The sequence below is a fragment of the Desmodus rotundus genome, chromosome 6, assembly GCF_022682495.2.
Source record: "Desmodus rotundus isolate HL8 chromosome 6, HLdesRot8A.1, whole genome shotgun sequence".
Taxonomy (NCBI): Eukaryota; Metazoa; Chordata; class Mammalia; order Chiroptera; family Phyllostomidae; genus Desmodus; species Desmodus rotundus.
The window spans coordinates 140,211,113-140,231,355 of NC_071392.1; the positions used below are offsets into that span (position 1 = coordinate 140,211,113).

Here is a 20,243-nt window from a genome sequence, read left to right on the forward strand (position 1 = left end):
CCTCACAAAGGCTGTGGGTGGGGTGGGGCCTGGCTGGGCCTGGAGAGTGGGCCTCTGAGGGAGGGCTGCAGGAACTGGGGGTGAGGGGCTTTGAGAAGAGACTGCTGGGGGGCGGGATGTGACTGCCCTCAAAGCCAAGGAGGGCCCTGATGGAAAGAGTTGCACCCCCCCTCCCAGCCCCCGGCACTGTGGGAGCCACTAGCCACTGGCAGATGTTCTGGGGTTTCCTGCCAGCCCAGACTGTGCTCTCTCACCTCCTGGGGCCCGCAGACCCTGCACGCCCAGCTATTTAAAACCCTCAGCAGACATTCAGCCCTGACAGCCAGCTTCCAGGCTGGCCTGCTCAGGTTGCAGCCCCATCCATCTGACACCTCCTGTGACAGCCTGAGGCACATTCTCACCAACAGAAGGCGGGTCTCAGGGACCCCTGAACCCAGACCCTTCTGGGGCAGAAGGGCCAGCTGAGGCAGAGTGAGGAGAAACAGCAATGTTGGTGGCCAAGCTGAGCTCAGGAGCCAGGGTTCTGGGCTCCCAGTCAAGCGCCCAACTGTGAGGCTTAAAAACTTCCCAGCCTGTCCCCACGGGGCCTGGCTGTAGCTGCCACAGCTGGGGTGGTCCAGACAGAAACCATGTCCTGGCTGGAGCCCAGGTTCTGTCCCCAGGCTTGCTTTTCTACCCCAGCGGCAAGCACCCTGCCCTTCCCATTGGTCCCAGGCTATGGGGAAAACATCCTATGTGCAATGCTTTTTCTTTTTCTTAAAATTAAAAAGTAGTTTTAAATACTTACAGTCTCTTAAAAAAAACAAACAAACTTTGCAAGTACAAATGAAGATGGGTTCCCAGTCCCCGTCCCCGTCCCCGCCCCCTTCTCAGAGGCCCTGCTGTTGCCAGGCCGGCTCCCAGACACTTTCCGGGGGCACCTACCTACCCTCAGGGCAGCAACTTCCAACCTCGTCCATCTCCTGGAACCATGAGCTCATTGCTAAAATTCTGTGCTATACCAAAAAAAATTTTTTTTGCTGATCTGACAAAAAAATTGGTATAATTTTGATACATTCACGCCAGATGGCTATTGTCGTGTTGGCTGTTGTCACTTTTTATTTGACGTCCTAAGGGAAAGAGGTCAGTGCCCTGACTCCTCGGGAAGTGCATGTTCTACATCTCGTGGCACAGCCGCTGACAACCACGTCACAGGGCGTAGCGCTGTTTTGTGTGTGCGTGTGCGTGTTAATATTTTCCGTTCCTTTTTGTAATTTGCTTGCGTTTTTCACTCAACACTGTACTTTGTAACTCTACTTAGTACCTGTAGGTCTTTTCATTGTCTCTAAGCCGCTGTGTAGTATTTGGCGTGTGACTGTACTACATTGTCCCGCCCATCCCCTACCCGTGGACAGCGAGTGGGCCGTCTCTGGCTCGTCACGGCCCCTGTCTGCTTCCCTGTGCACGCGTGCACGCGTCTCCCAAAGCTGTGCACTCGCACGGGGAGTTGCTGGTCGACAGAATCTGCACATTTGCAGGTTTGAAGGTTCCTGCTAAATTGTCCTCCAAGGGAGCCGCGCCACTGTGCCCCCTCACCCGCACCCCACAGGAGCAGCGCATGAGTGAGAATCTGCCCCGTTGTCGAATTATTTCTTTTCACCTGCCTTAAGGGTCAGCAGTGCAGGGCCGCTGTGATCCGCACTCCCGGGGTTTGCACGGCTCTTTCTCATTCACCCTTTCCTCTGCAGTTGGTGCCATGTCGTTCTCGGGGGAGAGGACAAGACAAAGGAAAAAAACCAATCCTAACTCTGCTGTCTCCGGGAGCTTACTTATGGAAGCCTAGAGTTTTGCTTAGGACAAGCCAATTCAAATTCTGAAAATGTCACTGCTATTTCTAAGTAACAACACATCCCAAATAGGGGCAGAGCTGGAGAGGCCTGGTTTCCTACACAACTTTGCTGTACAAAAGGGTAAACTGAGGCCTGGAGAGAGGCAGGGAGGGTCCCCACCTGGTTACCCCCCTATCAGTGTGCTGCCTCTCCCAGCCCACTTCTCCTGCTGCTCTTCTCTCCCCAGGACCCCCATGCCCTTTGGAGGACCCCTGGCGGGGGAGACCATGTCCAGGGCAGGCACCCCCTTCATCCCGGAGCTCACCAGTGGCTTGGAACTCCTCCGCCTCAGACCCAACTTCAACAGAGTGGCCCAGGGCTGGGTCCGCAACCTCCCAGAGTCCGAGGATCTGTAGCCCCAGAGACCAGAAGCTTCAACACCCTGGTCTCGGAGTTTGGAGAACACCCAGAGCTGAGATTCGCGGACAGCACTTCACAGTTTCAAAAGGGGCTTCACACACAACACCTATTGCAAATGGCCTCAAAGGTCGAAAAGCTCAGTAGTCCCCAAATGTGGGGTTTAGACAGTTTTTCCTTTTCCTGAGATGCAACTGGTCTTTATCTGTTCATGTTCTAAACATTTACTAAGTACCTACTATATGCCAGACCCTGTGACAGCCCCATGCAGAGGGGCCCAGACCCCAACCTAGAGCAGGAACAGATAGTAGGGAAGACAGATTAGTAAAGCACTAAATTACCGTGCTTTTCCCTGGAGCCTGCAGATGGGCACCTGAGGAGCGCGGTGCAGTGAGGCAGAGGAGGGTCTCTAACCCCGGGTGCGAATGTCCCAGAGGATTGGAGCAGGACCTCGGAGGGGGAGTAAGAGTCCATCAGGGGAAGAGTGTGTAGGGGGCGCATTCCCGGCCAGTGGACCAGCGTGGCACGTGCCGGGGAGGTGCCAACTTGTTGTAGGTGCAGGGTGTTCTGGAGAAGGGAGAGGGCAGTTAGAGGAGGTGGTGACTCCTCAGAAGGCCAGGTTGGGGTGGGCGGCACTCAGAAAGTGGGGGAGGTTCTTGAGCTGGGGAGTGAGGGGTCCCCATGGTTGCTCTGTGGGCACAGATTGCAAGGGAGTAAGGCAGGAAGCCAGGAACCTTCCAGGAGCAAAGCCTGGACTAGGGAGGTGGCCATGGAGATGGAAAGAAGGGGCACCTCCCTGGGCACCTTACAGGACAGGTGCAAAGTGGGGCACTTATAAAGATCCTTTCTTCCCACCTCCTGCTCCCCACTCTGAGCAGGCGGGGGAGATCTTGTCCTAGTTTCCACTGGGGGTGGCTCACTAGGAAGAGGAGAGAAAAGAATGTCTTCGTCTGACTGACGATGAGGATGATGAGGGTGGCTGCTTTTTATTGGGTGCCTCAGCGCTGGGGCTGGTAGTAGGTTCTCTACCTATCCGATTTCTGATTTTCAGTCCAACCCGAAAAGAGAAGTATTGCCCCATTTTACAGATGAGAATATCCAGGCTCAAAAGGGGAAAGGGGCTTGCCCAGGGCCAGAGCCCAAACGGAAACTGTCCTGTTCCAGTGGCTGTCACTTTCCACTGCACAGGGTGGCCAAGCCATGCCCACTCACTCTGGTGTCACCTCCTAATGGTGCCTGCCTTAGAGTATAGAGGTTCAGAGTGAGGCCCGGGGTGTCAGACCAGGCGGGATGGCTCTCATTGCCGCTGCCAGCCGCTTCTCACTTGTGGGCTGCTGTTTCCACCCTTCAGATGAGGACAAGGACAGAGGCCCCTGTACGGGGTTGTTGCGAGCACAGCAATGGACATCTACATAGTAAGCACTAGATTATTATTACCCTCTCGCAGCTACTGCTCTTAACTGGCAAAGAGGCTCTGGCAGTGGGCGCAACCTGAGAAGCAGGCTGCTAGGATGTGGCTGGAGGTCAATGACGCTGAAGCTGGAAGGGAAGCCCCTGATCACTGCAGGGCCCCTTTGCCCAGGAATTACCTGTCCACCTCGCTTCTCGCTGCCTCTTCCCCAACCCCCTCTCCTGGGGAGACGAGGAGGTCAGGAATCCATCTGGTTCCCCGGGGCACATGGAACAGCGGCACATTTTCCTTTTGCTCCGGATGTCCCCGGTGCCCCACACAGACCCAGGGGCCAACAGCCCGACTCTTAGAACTGCTTGCAATCGGCATGTCATCTTGAATGTGGGCACTGACTGCTGTTTACAGTCTTGTTTCCATGAACTGAAAACCAGCTGTGGAAGTGTCTGAAACATACAAGAGAGGAGTGGGACGGCCTCGTGTCAGCTCTGCGGGGCCCCGAGGGTGATGGCAGCCACCAGGGCACAGCAGAGGACAGCATGGTGGGGGGCCTGCCACAGCCCAAAGCGAAGCCTCCTTCTTCTTCAGACAGTATGACTTTCACTGATACTTGTTTAGAAAAAAAAAGAATTCTTATTGGAAAATATATAAATAAGCAAACAAAGGAAGAAGTAAAACGTGAAGGTATCTGCCCACGTAGCTCCTCCCCTGCGACACTGGCCTTCCCACCCACCTGCACCCTGCCCCACCCCACCTACCAGAGGTGACCACGGGCAACAGCTCGGTCCTTCTAGAATTCTAGGGTTATTTGAATAGATAAATATGTGTATGTGTATAGCTGCATAAGTGCAAAGATATGTTTTCATGGGATCATACTAAATGTATTATTCGGTATTTTGCTGCTTTATTCAACAGTAAGTAAAATTTGGATCCTGAAAAAGCGGGTCATTCACCTTTCATGTAATTCAGGGGCCCAAAGACTCTTCGTATAAAACTCTCTACTTTTTCCTGTTTTGTTTTTTATGTAAATGAAATTGTATAGTGACATGGAAAGGAAAGGCACCGAGAACAGCCCAAACACAGGAAACCCAGCCTCAGACACGGCAGCCATGAACATGGGTGAACTGCGGTCACGGGCAGCGATGCCCAGGCATCTCAGGAGCAAAGCGGGAGGCGGAGGCAGGCAGGTCCCGTGTCTGTGCTTGCTGACGCAAGGGCGTGTTTCACGAAGTCGGGACGGTGGTCGCTGGGCAGAAGGAAATGTGGGTGCGTGTGAGGGGGCAGCGGTGCTCCTAGGAAGTCTGGGAGCTTTCTCTTTCTGGACCTGGATAATTGTTACACAGACATTCACTTGGAAATATTTAATATAGTTATAACTTTGGATTTTATACACTTTTCCTGTACATATGTGATATTTTACCAAAACAAGCCTTCCTTTTAAAAAAAGTTAATAGAGTAACAGCAGATTGGATGTATGTGAAGAGAGGATTAGTGAACTAAAAATGACATTAGATGTACCTGAAGAATTTGTGCACTGAAAGTACCCACAATGCACCACAGAGAAGTAAAGAGGTGGAAACTGTGACAGAAGGTAAAGGACATGTACAATAAAATAAAAATGCCCGACACCACTCATCGGAGCTCCAGAAGGAGTTTACAAATGGCTGGGGGGGTTTCCAGACGTGGCGAAGGATGGAAATTTGCATAGTCCTCACCCTGTCGTGAGAAGGACACATTAAATCCTTCAGACACACTGTACTAAAATCCCAGAGCTCCAAAGTCGCAGAGAAGTGTCCAAGGCACCCAGATAAAAAAGTTAGATTACCTACAAAAGAACAACACTTAGAATAACAGCAACAGTGAAAAAAATACATCTTCAAGCAGTGGGAGCAAAATAATTTTCGGACAAATAAGTATTGTTTCCCGCTCACCCCTGCAAGAACTACAAAAGAACATGTTCTGGGAAGGAAAGTACAGAAAGAAAGTACAGAATCTAAGAAGCAATGATGAGCAGAGAAATCAATTCCACAGACAACAGAAAGGATGAAAAAGAAGCAAAGGCACATAAAATGAAGTGGCAGAAATCCATTCAACTGCGTCAGTCACCCCAATAAATACAGATGGACAGGACTCACCAGGTTCAAGACAGAGACACGCAGGCGGGATCAAAGGTAGCCCCAGCGCCATGCTGTCCACAAGCAGCGCTGCTACAGCGAGAGCACAGAAGCACAATAAGGAAGGGGAAAGGGCACACCAGTCAAATGCCGTCCCAAAGAAATGTGTTCTACGCTCTGGCACTGTTGGTGGGGTTATACATGGATGCAAACACCATGGAAAACAGTATGGAAGTGCCTTAAAAGATCAAAAACAGAACTACCATGTGACCCAGCAATTCCACTTCTGGGTATATATCTAAAGAAATTGAAAACACTAACGCAAAAAGATATATGCACCTTTGTGTTCATTGCGGCAGCATTTACAATAGTCAGATATGGAGGCAACCTAAGTGTCCGTCAACAGACAAATCATCAAAGAGGTGGTACGTATCTGTGGCAGAATGTTATTCAGTCATAAAAAGGAATGAAATCTTGCCATTTTTGACAATAGGGGTAGACTGACCTAAAAGGTATTTTGCTAAGTGAAATAAGTCACACAGAGAAAGAGAAAAAACATATGATTTCACTTGTGTGTAGAATCTTAAAAACAACATAAATGAACAAGCAAAAGGGAAACAAACTCATAGATACAGAGAAAAAACTACTGGTCACCAGATGAGAGGGGGGTTGGAGGGACGGGCAAAAAGGGTGAAAGGAATTTAGAAGTACAAATTGCCAGTTATAGAGATATTTGTGGGGACATGAAATACAGCACAGATAATATATAGTCAATAATATTGTAATACCCTGGCTGGTGTGGCTCAGTGGATTGAGTGCCGGCCTGTGAACTGGAAGGTCACAGGTTCGATTCCCAGTCAGGAACTGGGTTGCAGGTCAGGTCTCCAATTGGGAGTGTGTGAGAGGCAACCAATCGGTCTCACACATCTTTCTCTCCTTCTCTTTTTCCATCCCTTCCTCTTTCTCTAAGAATAAATAAAGTCTTTAAAGAACTAATATTGCAATAACTACGTGTGGGTACTAGACGGGTACTGGACTGATCGGGGTGGGCACTTCATAAGGTGTATAAATGTCTAATCACCACGCTGTACACCTGGAACTAATATACATCAACTAGAATTGAAAAATAAATTTTTTAAAAAGAAAATGTGTTCCAGTCATATTAATAGCAGACAAAGTGAGCCTTCCGGACAAAAAGCATTACTGGACAAGGATACTTACATAACGATAAACCCATAATCACAGTGAAAAATTTAATAATTTTTTTCAATTATTGATCAGTTATCAAACAAATAATAAGGATATAGAAAATTTGAACAATAAAATGAAAATGTAGAATCCTGCACCATCAAATTAGAGAATGCTCATTATTTTCAACTACATGAGACATTTAAAAAAATAAACACAAAAACTTTTGTGTATCAAAGGACACTGTCAAGAGAGTGAAAAGGCAACTCACAGAAGAGATCGTAACCCAAAGGGTAAATATGCACGAATCCCTAGTGATATAAATAAATGACTCCATACCGGGGGAAGAGACCAATCTCCCCCCACTCCTTCAGGAGATGGAGTGTAATGTCCCTCCTGCAGATTATAGACTGGGCTTGTCCACCTCCAAACAACAGAGCAGAGGGAGGGAAAGCAGTGCCTTTCCAAAGAAACCTGAAAGACACGCCCTTAACCAAGTGATGAAGCCAGAGACCTGGGGGCAGAGGTCACTTTACACTCCTCCTCTTTTACCTCCACTTATTTTGAGTTACATTGTCTCACTGTAACTAGGCTTCCAAAAATCTGTCATATTGTATGTTTCACCCCACAGGCAGGCGCTGCCTCGCTTTAGTTGTTACGCTGCTATTCCTTCTGAGCCTCTCCGCAAAGGAGCAGCTCAAACTACTACAGGTAGGGAAGGGAGAAGGGTTAGGAGGTAGGCATCATGGACCAGACAGAGGTTAAGTGACATGCCCGAGGTCACACAGCTGGGAGGTGCTTCAGTGAGGATTCAAACTCAGGTAATCTGGCTTCAGAGTCTGTTTAAATCATTACTCAGTATAAACAAAAGTTTTTTCTTCTTTTTCTTTTGTGATCAGATTTGACTATCTCTGTTATTAGAGTAACCGTAGCTGCATTAACAGAACCACTCCCAGGTCTCAATGGCTTACTATGACAAAAGCCCTCCTATCACGAGCCCCACCAAGGCAGTGAGGGAGGAGCCTAGGGTCCTCCGGTTATGTGACTGTCATCTTCCGAGATAGTCCTGCCCACGTAGCTAGATGGGGGAAAAGCTCACAGGGCTGGGTGAGATGTTCTTACAGACCTGGTCTGGGAACGGCAAAGGCACCCCCAGCCCTGTGCCCTAGAAGAGAAGGAAACGGAGTCTGGTAAGCAGCTATGTGTTTGTGCGAATAGGTATCTAATTCCTCATAGCGCTGATTTACTCAAGAAAGACTGAGCATCTATTCTGTACTTCAATGTACACAGGCTTATGCTTCTCAAAAACAAGGAGTGTCAAAAATTTAGAGTCTCTTCCTTCCCAAAAAGGCAAGAATATGCAACTGGGTAGTCATACATTTGTGTGGGCGTGTGTATTCAAGTTTGGCAATTATTCAAACACTATTGCTTCACATCTTATTCACAAATTGGCTAAAACTCTTTTACACCCTCAAAAGTAGACCAAAAACTGCCCCTAATCCCTACTGAAAATGGTGCCGAAATATTAGAAAGTACCCTCTATTACTGAAATAAAAATCAAATGTTTCTGCATTCTCAAATCTTAAAAAAAAAAAAAAAAAAAGGCAAGATGAAACCCTCTAGAGGAAAACAAAATTCTCCCACGAAGCTACAAATGGGTGTTTGTCACATGGGGCGTGTCCGTCCCATACACACAGATTTTAGATAAAAATGACACGGAACTGGCTTCGTAGATAAATTTTGCCTGTTTCCTTTTAAAACGACTTTTCAAAGCTACCATTTATCAGCCGCCACATGGCAGGCTGTGGGCCTTTTTACATCAGAGTGAGCAGAGATAGAAATCAAGTCCAAGGCAAAAATCTACATTTATATATAACTTGCTTCTAACTTCCACTGACTTCAAGTTTAGCTACCAAAGGATAAAGAAAACAGAAATCTAGAAATAAGTCTATGACATTTGGAAAATTGACCCATTTTAATTTTTTAAAAACAAACAAAAAAAACACAACATCAAATTAGTTTTACCATTTACAGTTCAGTTACACCCAAACACTCTAAGACCAAACAGAGTTCCCTGCCCAGAAGCGGGGAATCAAAATGAGACACGCGAGGCGAGAGCTGGAGGCTGAAGTCCTGCTGCCCGTCACCGCCTTCCCCTCACACACACTCCCGCGCTTTGTTTCACGGTCTTGTTCGCAAGTGCCGTACAGGAAGCTCTTCAAAACCACCTCATCCCAGACACCAGGCTTCTTCAATGATGCACAACTTCGTGACATTTGTTTCCATCTAACTGATAGGAATAAAAAGAATTTTTGTTTTTGTCCTTTTCCGTAGCGTGGAGAAGTGTCAGCCAGACCCCTTCAGTGAGCAGTGAGGGGCGGTGAGGAGCCCCCGGGCGGCGCATGCTGCTGGTTTCCATGTGTCCTTCTCAGGGTGCGACTGCAGAGGTGTCAAATCACACTCGAGCCACTGCAGTGATTAGTACTGGTCATCTTTTTTTAGACGACAAAAAGGAAAATATCCAATGGACATAAAAACGGTCAAAAGGTTTTGACCGCAGGTCAATTTTCTTTTCCCCCAAAAAACAATACAAAATGAACATAGAGTTGGGAGGGTAACTCCGTTGGACATTCCAATTGACCCCGCTGCTTGTTCCCCATTGAAGGAAGGGGAACAGGCTTTCAGTTTTATTAGTAATTTGATAGTAGTAACCAGATGTGTTAATGGCAGCTTACTTGAGGTCCAGCAATCAAATCATGGCTGTCGTTCTCCGACTGCCCACACCTGAACACATTTAGCTACCATGGAAACTACAAAGGAAGGAAAAATATATTCATTCCGGATTCGTTCCCTGGGGCTCCGAAGCGCCCTGTCTTCTGTAGAGCCCCAGCGTGGCGACAGTGTGCTAGGGGCTGCTGTGCTTCCCTGCGTGCGCCCCCATCCTCTGAGGGTCCTGAGAGGGGTAGTGGATTGGTCCTGGAGCCCTCATGAAAGGAGGCGGTGGTCCCATGGGGTGGAACATGTGCGGCCCAAAACCTGCAGGTGGGGGAGAACAAATGTGTTAGGCTTGGGGTCCTCCTGACCACCTTTCAACCTCTGAATCTTTCTAAGGTCAACACCACTTACGTAAGCCAAATGACAAGTGGCTTCAAAAAATGTCATTTATAAGACTTCTTTAGGAACGGCTCCCCATATTACTTCCTTGGTTTGAGAAACCACTCCCCTGAGTCCAGATTAGAAGAAGACCCCGCAGGACTCAAGGTGAGTGCTGGGAGGCCTCTCAGCCCTGCTGGCTGTCACACCGCCCAGTCCTACCGACGCAGAGTTCCATCAGGACTTGGGGGGTGAGGGGGAGGTCAGGCAGACCCCGATGTGATGGAATCAAGTGATGGAAGACACTGTTTTCCTTAACCTCAATAATTTATACCAGAACGGAGGGTGTTCAGAAACCAGGACTTTCTTCGAGGCGAACGGGAACGCTGCCGCAGGAGCACTGCTCCCTGGGACTCACGACACGCGGGCACTGTCACTGCCAGTTTCTGGAGCAGCACTATACGAAGTGCCTGCCGGTCCTTGAACTCCTTCTTACTGGCCACCAACAAGGTCAAGACCATGAGCCAAATACAACTTATCACACCATCAAGTGCACTGTTTAGCTCGTCAGGTAATTTTTTGTAACAAGACTTTCTTAATCAATTTACATTCTGGCACAAGCTGCTTGTCTTGTTGCAAACAGACAGTAACACTTTCTGAAATGACAAAGGTCCACAGCTTAAGCAACAGTGCTCCAGGGCATCGGGATTCCGCTAGAACGGGAACAAACTGGCGCTGGGCCCCTGCAACCCAGGGACTCCCATTCTGAGTCACACGTACTCAGATCTTTAGGAAACCGGCAGCCTTCCCTCCTAGGCAGGCCAGGGAAAAATGAAGTGTCAGGTCAGACCAGATGCACCTGACTCTACGGGACAAACTCAAAGGGTTTAGACTGTTAGACATGACGGTGAGGTGCAGAGACAAATCCTTCCCAAGGACACTGTGGGCTAAGTCAGACCGAGCCAGTAAGGACGGTGGAAGTTACCTGGGGGCGGGGGCGGAGCAATACCAGGCGGTGGAGGGAGGGCAATGTTCACCACAGCCGGAGGGCCACTGGGAGGCAGGTTGAAGTAGTTGGCAGAGGCTTCTTCTTCTGCTGCGGGAGGAGGAGGAAGAGCTGGAGAAAACAGCCAACAGTTAGAAGGGAAGACAACTGTGCGATGCTGTTTCTAGCCTTTTTCTGGTTTTTAAAGATTTCATTTATTTCTGTGAAGTTTTTCTCACAGATTTGTTTTTAAGAGATTTTATTTATTTTTAAAAAGGTGGGCAGGGAGGGACAGAAACAGCAATGTGTGGCTGCCTCTCACATACCCCCAATCGGGGACCTGGCCCGCAACCCAGGCATGTGCCCCGACCAAGAATTGAACTGGTGACCCTTCGCTTTGCACGGAACGATGCCCAGCCAACTGAGACACAGCAGTCAGGGCTCCACCCCCTTTAAATGTGAAGTTCCTCCTGGGAGCCAGAGACCTGGGTCCAACATCTGAGGAACATCAGCACAGCCTGGGCACCTGACGCCCGCAAGTGACTGCGCAGGCAGATGCACTCACCTCCCGGCAGGCCTGGAACGGGCTCCAGCTTGATCCCAGACTCCGTGGTTCCGTCCTTCTCTTTTTCTTTTCCTCTGGCTGCTTGGGACCTGGGGCACAGACACAGGACATCAGCTCTCCTCCCCTTCTCTCACACCTCTCCTTCTCCTGCTTCCTAGTCACATGGAGTTCCTTCACCCCTTGCCTCCTCTTCCGCACTCTTTCTCCTTAAATGCCATAGTGCAGAGTAGGTAAGAGCAAGGGTTCTGAAGCCAGAATGACCTGCGTTCAAACTTGGAAGAACTGCTGTAAGGAGAAGAGGCCACCTACGTGTGTGCAGCAGAGAGGCTAATCAGCACCCAGGAAACACGCACGCCCCAAGGGTCGCTGCTGCCCTTAGCGATCTTCTCCCTGACCCCAGGTTGGAAACATGTGGCCCCTTTGAACTTCAAGGCATCTTATCACTTTCAAATTAGTTATTAATTAGCTATCCTTCTCCACTGGACTATCAGCCTGTAGAGGACAGAACCTGGGTCTCATTCACTGTGTAAACTCCCAAATCCACCTTTCAGGCCCCAGCATAATACTTGGCTAAAAGGGCTGGTCACAAAAGACAGAGGCCTCAAAGGAGAGCACCACACCGAACCCCTGAATACATTCCCAAAGCAGCACGATCCCGACAGCCACTGGAATGACTGTTAGAGAATGAAACACTCTTTTCAGTCTGTTCACCAAAGGCTTACTAGCCCCAGGTAATGAAACAGTTTTCTTGAAAATCTCAGAGATATTTTAAAAATGGTGTATTCTCACCTTCCCCATTTCACGTTGAGTCTACGGCCATTGACGATCAACTTATTAAAGGACTTCTCCGCAGCCACCTCCGCGGCCTGCCTCGTGGCGAACTGGATGAAAGCGCACTGCTGCCTCTGCACCACAGTGATCGTCCGGATCTCCCCAAACTGGTAGAAGTGGTTTCTGCAGGGGCGCAGGTGGAGGACTGAGCGTGAGCAACACTCAGCCACTCCCAGGAGGCTGACGGGTCGCTGGCTCTTCCCCTGACTCAGCCCCAGGAACATGGCCCCGTGGTTATCTGCCCGACTACCCGCAGGTAACCCCCAACACCTTACTGAGGTAGCTACATATTGAGAGGGAAAGTAAAATAATGAGCAAATAAAGATTAGAGCATCTCAGGGTTTTCTCCATGGACAACAGGGGGCCCCAGTAAGATATTTAAGGACCCTACACCCCAGATAAGGGGCTGGCCAAATACAGCCCCCACGGCCCATGTACCAAGAATGTTTAAAAAAATGTAAAGGTAGTCAGAAAGAGGAGAGGGGAGGAACCCTGTCACCCTCTGGGGACTGTCTAGCTCACTCAGTCAGGGTTGAGCGGAGACAGGGTACCACGGGCCGGTTATAAACTTAGAGGAGCTTCTCCTCCACTTCCTCTCCCTGGGAGAGGTATTCCCACTCTCTGCCCAGCTGTCTCATCTCACTGACCAAAATACAAGCCAAGAATCATACAAACTTACCAAATGCCAATCTCTTTAAAAAGCCAACAATTCAAACCATATGAGTCTTATAATTGCAAAGCTCTCCCTCCCTTACATAATTGAGTCTGCTTGGATGTGTGCCCTATTCAAAAAGCTCCGATTGGCTATTAGGCCAAACAGAATCTCGTGCAATTACCACCGTATGCAAGCAAGTACGGAATAAGCACTGCTGATGAGCATTCCCACCCTGGCGTCACAGAGCAGTTTTATAGAACTTCTAGTCGGCATGGTATTTACTGACTGTAGACTGGCTAAAGAAAAAATGTATTTTGTAAAGGACTACCTTGCTTGCCTGCTTTTTGCCCCCCAAAATTATTCCAGGGCAGTTAAATCCAAAAAGAGCCCATAAAATTCCACCCACAGACCTCAGATCCGTCTCAGTAATGGTGTCGCCCAGACCACCAACATAAAGCGTGGTGATGGTCTTGTCCTCTGGCGGGTCCAGACGAGGCATCGTGGAGGCCCGCTTTAGAAGCTTGTCTGCCACGGGGTCGTTGATTCCGTAGTACCGATCTTTAATGTTCTGATCGGCAAGGGGGTCATCTGGATCTGTGGGCTTCTCGTGTCTATGGGTCCAGAAAGAACAACGCAGAGGTGGAACGAAGGAAGACATTTACAGGTATCACCCACCAGCAGCTACGGAAGTCCCAAATACATACCCTGAGATGCTTCTGAACTAAAACCTTGGTTGTACCAAAACATAATTACCAAAATAGCTAATATCAAGTGACTCACTGCAGCCCAAGGACTTGACAGCCTCCTCAAAGCCGTTTCGATGGCCACCTAGGGCGGCAGAGTTTCCCTGCCCAGGAACGCTTTGGCACAGTGCACCCCAAAATGAAGGGCAACCAAACAGTGTTACCCCTCCCCAGGCCACTGGTTTTTAAAGTATTTGGGGTCTTGTATTCCACTGAGAGTCTTAGTAAAGCTATGACCCAGCCCTAGAAAAGCCCCAGAAAATGCAAGTTTTTTTGTAAGAGCCGGGGATAACCAACCCAAGTTAAGAGCCCCTAATCCAGATGCGTGGCAGCCCGACGGAAACATACTCGCACACCCTCGGATGCCTGACCTTAACTGACCTCAGCTATCCGCTGTGATTCAAGCCAGTGATACCATGAAAGTGACACCAAGACTTATGTGTCAGGCAGAAGCTCTCAGGGGCAACATCTGTGTCATATACAGCACAGAGCTTAGCTTCCTGAGGCTCGGTTGTAGGTAAAAGTTGTTATATGCAAACACGACAATTTAATCAAGCATTTCTAGATTTAACAGTCTTAAGACATGCATTATACCATACTAGCTGTATAAATTCTCAGACTTCAAAGCAGAAATAGTTTAAGCCAGCACCTCCTACTTCTCAGGAGACTCATCATCTGGAAGCAAACGCTGCATGCGCACTGTGGCTCTTACCTGTACGGACACTCTTCTCCTCTCTTACACTCGCCTTTGACCCAGAAGGAGCAAATGTGGGGTCGGTTCCTTTTGTAGTAGGGGGTGGTCCGGGCCAGTTTGAGCAGCATGTCACTGGTGGACGTGGCTTTCCCCAGCATGCCGACTGGCCGTGTTCCATCGGAGTTAGCAATCTACGCAGGGGTGGCAAATTCAAAAGATAACTGGGTCAGCCCACCAGGGCTCTCTTATCCAATAGAAGACCATAGCAAGGAAGCGGCCGCGTACCTCCCTCTCCATGTTCTGTGTGTAGTACTCTTTGTTGACGTCGGACTTGGGCATGTCATCCTTGAAAGACAGCCCTGCGTCACGAACCTGGATGGGCAGGCCTGGCACGAAGGAAGGAGGGAAAAAACACTCAGGCATATTTTTAAATACTACTAAATATACATATCAAATACAGTATCATCCCTTCCTTCTCCATTTTATTATTTGGTACCAAAGGCTTCACTATATTTTTACTCAAAATCTTTTGCACCATCAGGCACATATTGCTACAGAGCATTCTAAGAATTTGTTCTAATTCCTGAGCTGTCATGACTGGGAAACAAATGTTTTAGAAAATCTTTTAGATGAACAGACTTCGGGTACAGTCACACTTGACCTGTAAATGAGTAACGTATCCAGCTTATATTATAACACCACTTATTTAAAACAATCGTGGAACGTGGTTCATTTTTAGGCTAGTCCTACAGGTCCTCTGGACAGTCACGGTCAAGTATGGGTCATTATATTCTAGAACCGGAACACGTCCTTAACAAACATCTAAATAAGGTGTGACCAGGACTCTGAGAAGCAGAGATACTTCCTGAATTTAACATTCACAAACTCCTATTTTCCTCTTTCCTTTTATTGTATAGTCGAGCTTCTTGTTGAAAAACTATTTTCTCATAAACAAGTCACCTTCGGTTAAAAAAAAAAAAAAAGAAGCAGTTACTCTGAAACAGTCACAGTCTATCAGTCCTAACAATACAGTGGAGACAAAAACCTAAAGCACAGTTAGCCTCTGAGCTTCTGGTAGGGACTGTGGAGAAGAGCTCCGGATCTAGAACGAAGCCCAAGGCAAGGAAATTACGTAGAACAGGGACAATGCCTTTACCTGCCTTGGCTACAGGGATGTACCTGAGGGAATTTAGGCCGGTTCTAATTAATTCCCAACTTTTCCTAAGTTCCTACTGTGGTTAGGAGGACTCTAGGATGCCCTAATATGGTTCTCCTCCTACTAGGAGAAGCAGACCACAGCAGACATTCCAAAGTGGGGTCAAAACCGAGGTAGGGCGGACACGGGAGACAGGAGGACTGGTTGGTTGTCTGCGGCGCCCACACACGTTCAGGTCCACTAGACAGAGCAAACATACCGTACTCCAGATCCAAAAGGCAGGTCTGGCAGACGTTCTTCAGTTTACTGCAGGTCTGGCACACTTCAGTCTTCTTGAAACGCATGCGAACCCCGGGGCACCAGCGAAACACTGTGAACGGCCTGGCACAGATCTTCAACACAAAATAAGCCACAGGGCGTGAACGGTCCCCACCTGGACAATCAATCCAGGAGACTCAACAGCAAGGGGGAAATTCAAAGGAAGGACCTCCAAATCCAGGGCCTGTTTACAAGAGACCTTCACAATTATTTAGTCTAAATAACAGTCTGACATTTCAATCATATCTACAACGCCCTGCCGCAGTGGTAAAAAATTCACATAGTACTGAAATGCAATACTCAAAAGTCAAAGTCCTCTCCACCCCAGAGGTAACCACCATTAGTAATCTGACCTGCAAGCTTCTCGGGGCAGGGGGATGGAGAGTGTTATATGCTCCTTTGAGAATCTTATGACAGCTACGAGCTTCCTCCGCAGCTAAAATGCTCATGTGTACAGCCAGTCAACACTTGTTACACAACCTCAGGCTGTTCAAAGCCCACCCACGGACACTAGGTTAAGAACCCCTACATTAAAGGGCTCGTTTTCTTAACCTCACACACTAAAGAGTCAAGAAGGATGTAAATGACACATGAAAGTTGTGTCCCACTGACTTTTACTGGAGGACCCCAAAGCCTGCAAGCTGAAGGCTAATTTGGTAGAAAAAAGGAAAATAAAATGAAATCATTACTCTTTAACATACTTACTTTGCATTCTTTCCCATACTTTTCTTTGGTCTGAAATAGAAAAGAAACAGAAAAGAACTAAAGTTCCAGGAAAAAAAAAAAAGATCAGATGTCTGCTTCTTCCCCAGATACAACCCAGGAAATGTGTCTGGAGACCCCTGGCATTTTAAAGGGGGGTAGAGGAAAAACATTTTGGGGTGGGGTACGGTATATATTCAAATCACCGACTATGAGTTATAATTTCCTAAGAATCTCATGAATCTAACATCAGGTAAGCATGTGTCCTTCCACAGCCACGACTCCTGGGTTCACTACTGTCTCCAAGTTCTCTCCCAAGAACTGAAATTCCTAAATTTCCACAGTCCCCCAATCAGAAAGGATGTTGCCATGGCCAGCCCATTTTACAAAGGTTAGTCACAAGGTAACTACCATAGATCTTGCCGATACCCTTCCTTCACATAGTAAATGTTTCCGTCCCATAAACTATGTAACGTTTTGAGTATGTCAATATACCAACACCTGAGACAGATCGAAATACAGTCCTAATCTAATTACTGATGGTTAATGGTCACTAATTTTACCCTTATTTCTAACAGTAGGGGCCATGGCCACCTTACATTAAAGAGACAGACAAGGTGCCAAAAGCTATTTGATTAAGAGTCAGGGTTCTCCGGATTCTCCTTCTAAAGTGCTCAGGTCCCTGGAGTGAGAATATCTGAATTTAAATCTCAGCTCCACTCATTACTTGCTATATGAAAAGACATAAGCTCAAGTTTCTAGTTAATTGATCTCCCAGGTAAATGCTCAACAAATCCGAGCTATTATTATGGCTCCTACATCACAGGACTGTTGCTGAGTTCCAAAGTGACAGAATAAGCATGACAGTCCTTTGCAAACTGTCATAGGCTTTGGGTTAGTAAAGAAGCATCATCACTTCTGGCTGGCTGAAAGAAGCACTTCACGGACAGTGTGCAAGTACCACCACGTTGACAATATGAATAATTCCCGTTTCACCCACGATCACTCACCATTCGGATATATGGGTTTTCTCCAAGACACGTCTGGCACAGAATGGGGAAATCCTGGTGAAGTTGGGAAATCTGGTTGAGAGCCAGGCTCCGAGGACCCTGCGATCTCAGCCCCACTCTTGGGTAACGGGAGGAGGGGTATCAGAGCGAGGACGGAGGTGGGGAGCAGGGCAGGACCCTGCGGTCCAGCACCGGCCCAGAGCGGGAGAGGGAGCTGTCTGCTCTTCCGGCGGGAGAAGAGACCAGCACGAAAAGAGCGGAGGGGGACGCCACGGAAAAAGGGCTGGGCTCGGACCTTGGCTAAGCCCCCTCCCTCCAGCCTCCGGCTCCGGCCCAGCTAGGCCGCGGCTCTGGCTCCTCGCCGGGGTCCTCTCGGCCTCGCCGCAGCCCCGGTCGTGCCCGCCCGCAGGAGGCCCGGCCTCGGCGCCCCTCTCCGTCCCGCTCCGACGGGCGCACTCACCGCATCCTCCCAGTTCTGCCTGTTGTAGGTGTTGGAACCCAGAGAGGTCGCCATCTTGAGAGCGTCCGGGGGCAGCGGAAGCTTCCGAGTGCGGAAAGGACCGCCACGATCCCGACAGGCCCGGGGCTGGTTCCCGGCCTGTTACGTCGTATCTGCGCGTCCGGTGCGGCCCGGGGGCGGGGCCCTGTGCGCCCGGACGTCGCGCGCTCCAGAAGTCTTTGCTTTTCGTTGGGAATCGTGGTGTGTTAAACTTCCGTGCTTCTTTTAAGTTGCTGTCTGGTTGGGGTGAAGAGGCGCAAGTACATCTGATTTATTTAAAAATGGAGTGAAAGAGTAAAGGAACCAGTAATGAATGAGCGGGTGGGGTTAAGGCGGCGTTAGCTCCTACCCAGCGCTCGTTATGTCAGACGCTGGGCGGACGTCTTGCTGTGCCAGGATCTTATTTAATTCTCACAGTAACTTGCAGGGCTGCCTGAGTTAACAAGCAAAAAGCAGAACGTCTAGTTAAATTTGAATTTCACATAAGCAACGAAGCACGTTTTAGTATAAATACGTGCCAGACATTTATACTAAAATTGTTACCAAACAGCGATTTGGGGTCCTGCTGCCCACCGCCACCCTGTAGGCAAAATTCCATAGGCAAAAGTTTGGTGATAAAGGAAAGGAGTCTTTTTTAATAAAGTTTCATGATTTTAGAATAATAACTTTCCACTTCATTAGTCACTTAAACCTATCTATCGATTAATGCTAATCTCGTTAACTCTTTATTGCGGCTTTATTCACTTAAACCTATCAATTAAGGCTAAACTCTTTTAACACCTGGGTTCTCCTATTATTCCCCTGTTTCTGGTTATCTTATTTCTATGGGGTTAGTTTACAGATTAAAACAACATGAGATACAAAAGTTAACATAATTTTAGAAGAATGGCAGGCTTCTGCCTCAGAGCTTGTCCCCCCCAGAACACCCGAACAATAAACCAGCGGCCCTCTGCCAGGCCAGCCCCATCCTAGGCTGTGCCGGGAGTTCCTTGCCATCCAAGATACCGTCCGTCGGTTGGGAAACCGCAGGCAGCTGCAGCACGTCATCCAGGCAGCTGCGAGGAAGACGAGCCCGGGAGCCAGAAGCCTCTGGAGGCGTCCGCTTCTCGGCCGCTCCGTCCTAGACTACTTACCTTTGCCTCGGCAAACTCGTCCTGAGGCCCCTCCCCAGCGGTCTGATCAGACCTCTGTATCAGTAGAACTGTTTTTTCCACTTCTGAAATGAAGTGTCTCAAGGATCAACACAGGCATTGCTATATCGCTTTGGGGAGCAAGTTATAACCACTTTGCCGATATTTTATGAATTCCAAGCGTTCTGGTACCAACTTTATAATTTTTGACGTATCTGATCATCGGACTACCTAAAACATTTGTCACCTAATGTTTTAAAATGAGGCTTATTCAAAGTATAGTTTCTGTACAGTGTGCCTTGTAGTTGTACAGTTAGGACATTTTACATATATTCACCACAAATGTAGACTAGTTCCATGCCAGGAAGTCCCCTCGCGCCCACGTCAATCCGCTTGTACCCCCACACACTGTCAGAGGCCAGCCACTGGTGTGGCTGCTGTCCCTATAGTTTAGCCTTTTCCAGAATGTCCTAAGTGGAATCCTATGTAGCTTTGGGGGCCTTCTTTTCCCTAGAATATTGTATTTGAGATTCACCATACTATTACACGTATCAGTAATTTGTTCCTTTTTACTGCTGAGAATTCCATTGAATGGATGTACCAGAGGGGTTAAAAAAATCCATTCGCCGGTTGATAGACATTTGAGTTGTTCCAGATTTCCATGAATATAAGTAAAGCCATTATAAACATTCATATACAGGTTGATGTGTGGATGTAGGTTTTCATTTGTAAATACCTAGGGGTGAGATTCTTTGATCGTGTGGTACATACATTTTTCCATACGAGAAAGTGCTTGGGTTTATCTGAGCTTCTTGGATCTGTGGTTTGTCTTTCATCATATTTTGAACATTCTTAGATGTCATCTGTTCAAATATTCTTCTGCCTAATTTCTTCTCCATCTGGAACTCCAATAGACCACTTGGTATT

The 20,243-nt window shown here is 48.2% G+C and overlaps 2 protein-coding genes across 5 annotated transcripts in view; one reads left to right on the forward strand and one right to left on the reverse strand.

Moving 5' to 3' along the window:
* Nucleotides 1-20,243, forward strand: part of MYOZ3 (myozenin 3) — a 373,398-nt gene that overhangs the window by 9,848 nt on the left and 343,307 nt on the right. For 2 of the 3 annotated variants that reach the window (XM_053927217.1, XM_045185158.3), the window contains exon 6: nt 2,056-6,603. In XM_053927217.1, coding sequence (XP_053783192.1) covers nt 2,056-2,224 — 169 coding nt within the window. In that variant the 3' untranslated portion in view covers nt 2,225-6,603. Of the gene's footprint in view, nt 1-2,055; nt 6,604-20,243 lie in introns of those variants that run through there. The other variant, XR_011651372.1, reaches the window with a different exon arrangement.
* On the reverse strand, nt 8,892-18,377 carry RBM22 (RNA binding motif protein 22). Of its 2 annotated transcripts, XM_053925960.2 has the most exons (11): nt 18,148-18,377; nt 17,688-17,741; nt 16,681-16,710; nt 15,917-16,049; nt 14,787-14,887; nt 14,520-14,692; nt 13,475-13,675; nt 12,368-12,532; nt 11,579-11,667; nt 11,014-11,145; nt 8,892-9,971 (listed from the first exon to the last, which is right to left on the reverse strand). In XM_053925960.2, exons 1-11 carry the CDS (start codon nt 18,199-18,201, stop codon nt 9,841-9,843), a joined length of 1,263 nt encoding a protein of 420 aa, XP_053781935.1. In that variant the 5' UTR covers nt 18,202-18,377; the 3' UTR covers nt 8,892-9,840. The 2 variants fall into 2 exon arrangements, with proteins under 2 accessions (XP_053781935.1, XP_053781936.1); XM_053925961.2 differs by lacking the exon at nt 17,688-17,741 and having other exon boundaries at nt 18,148-18,363.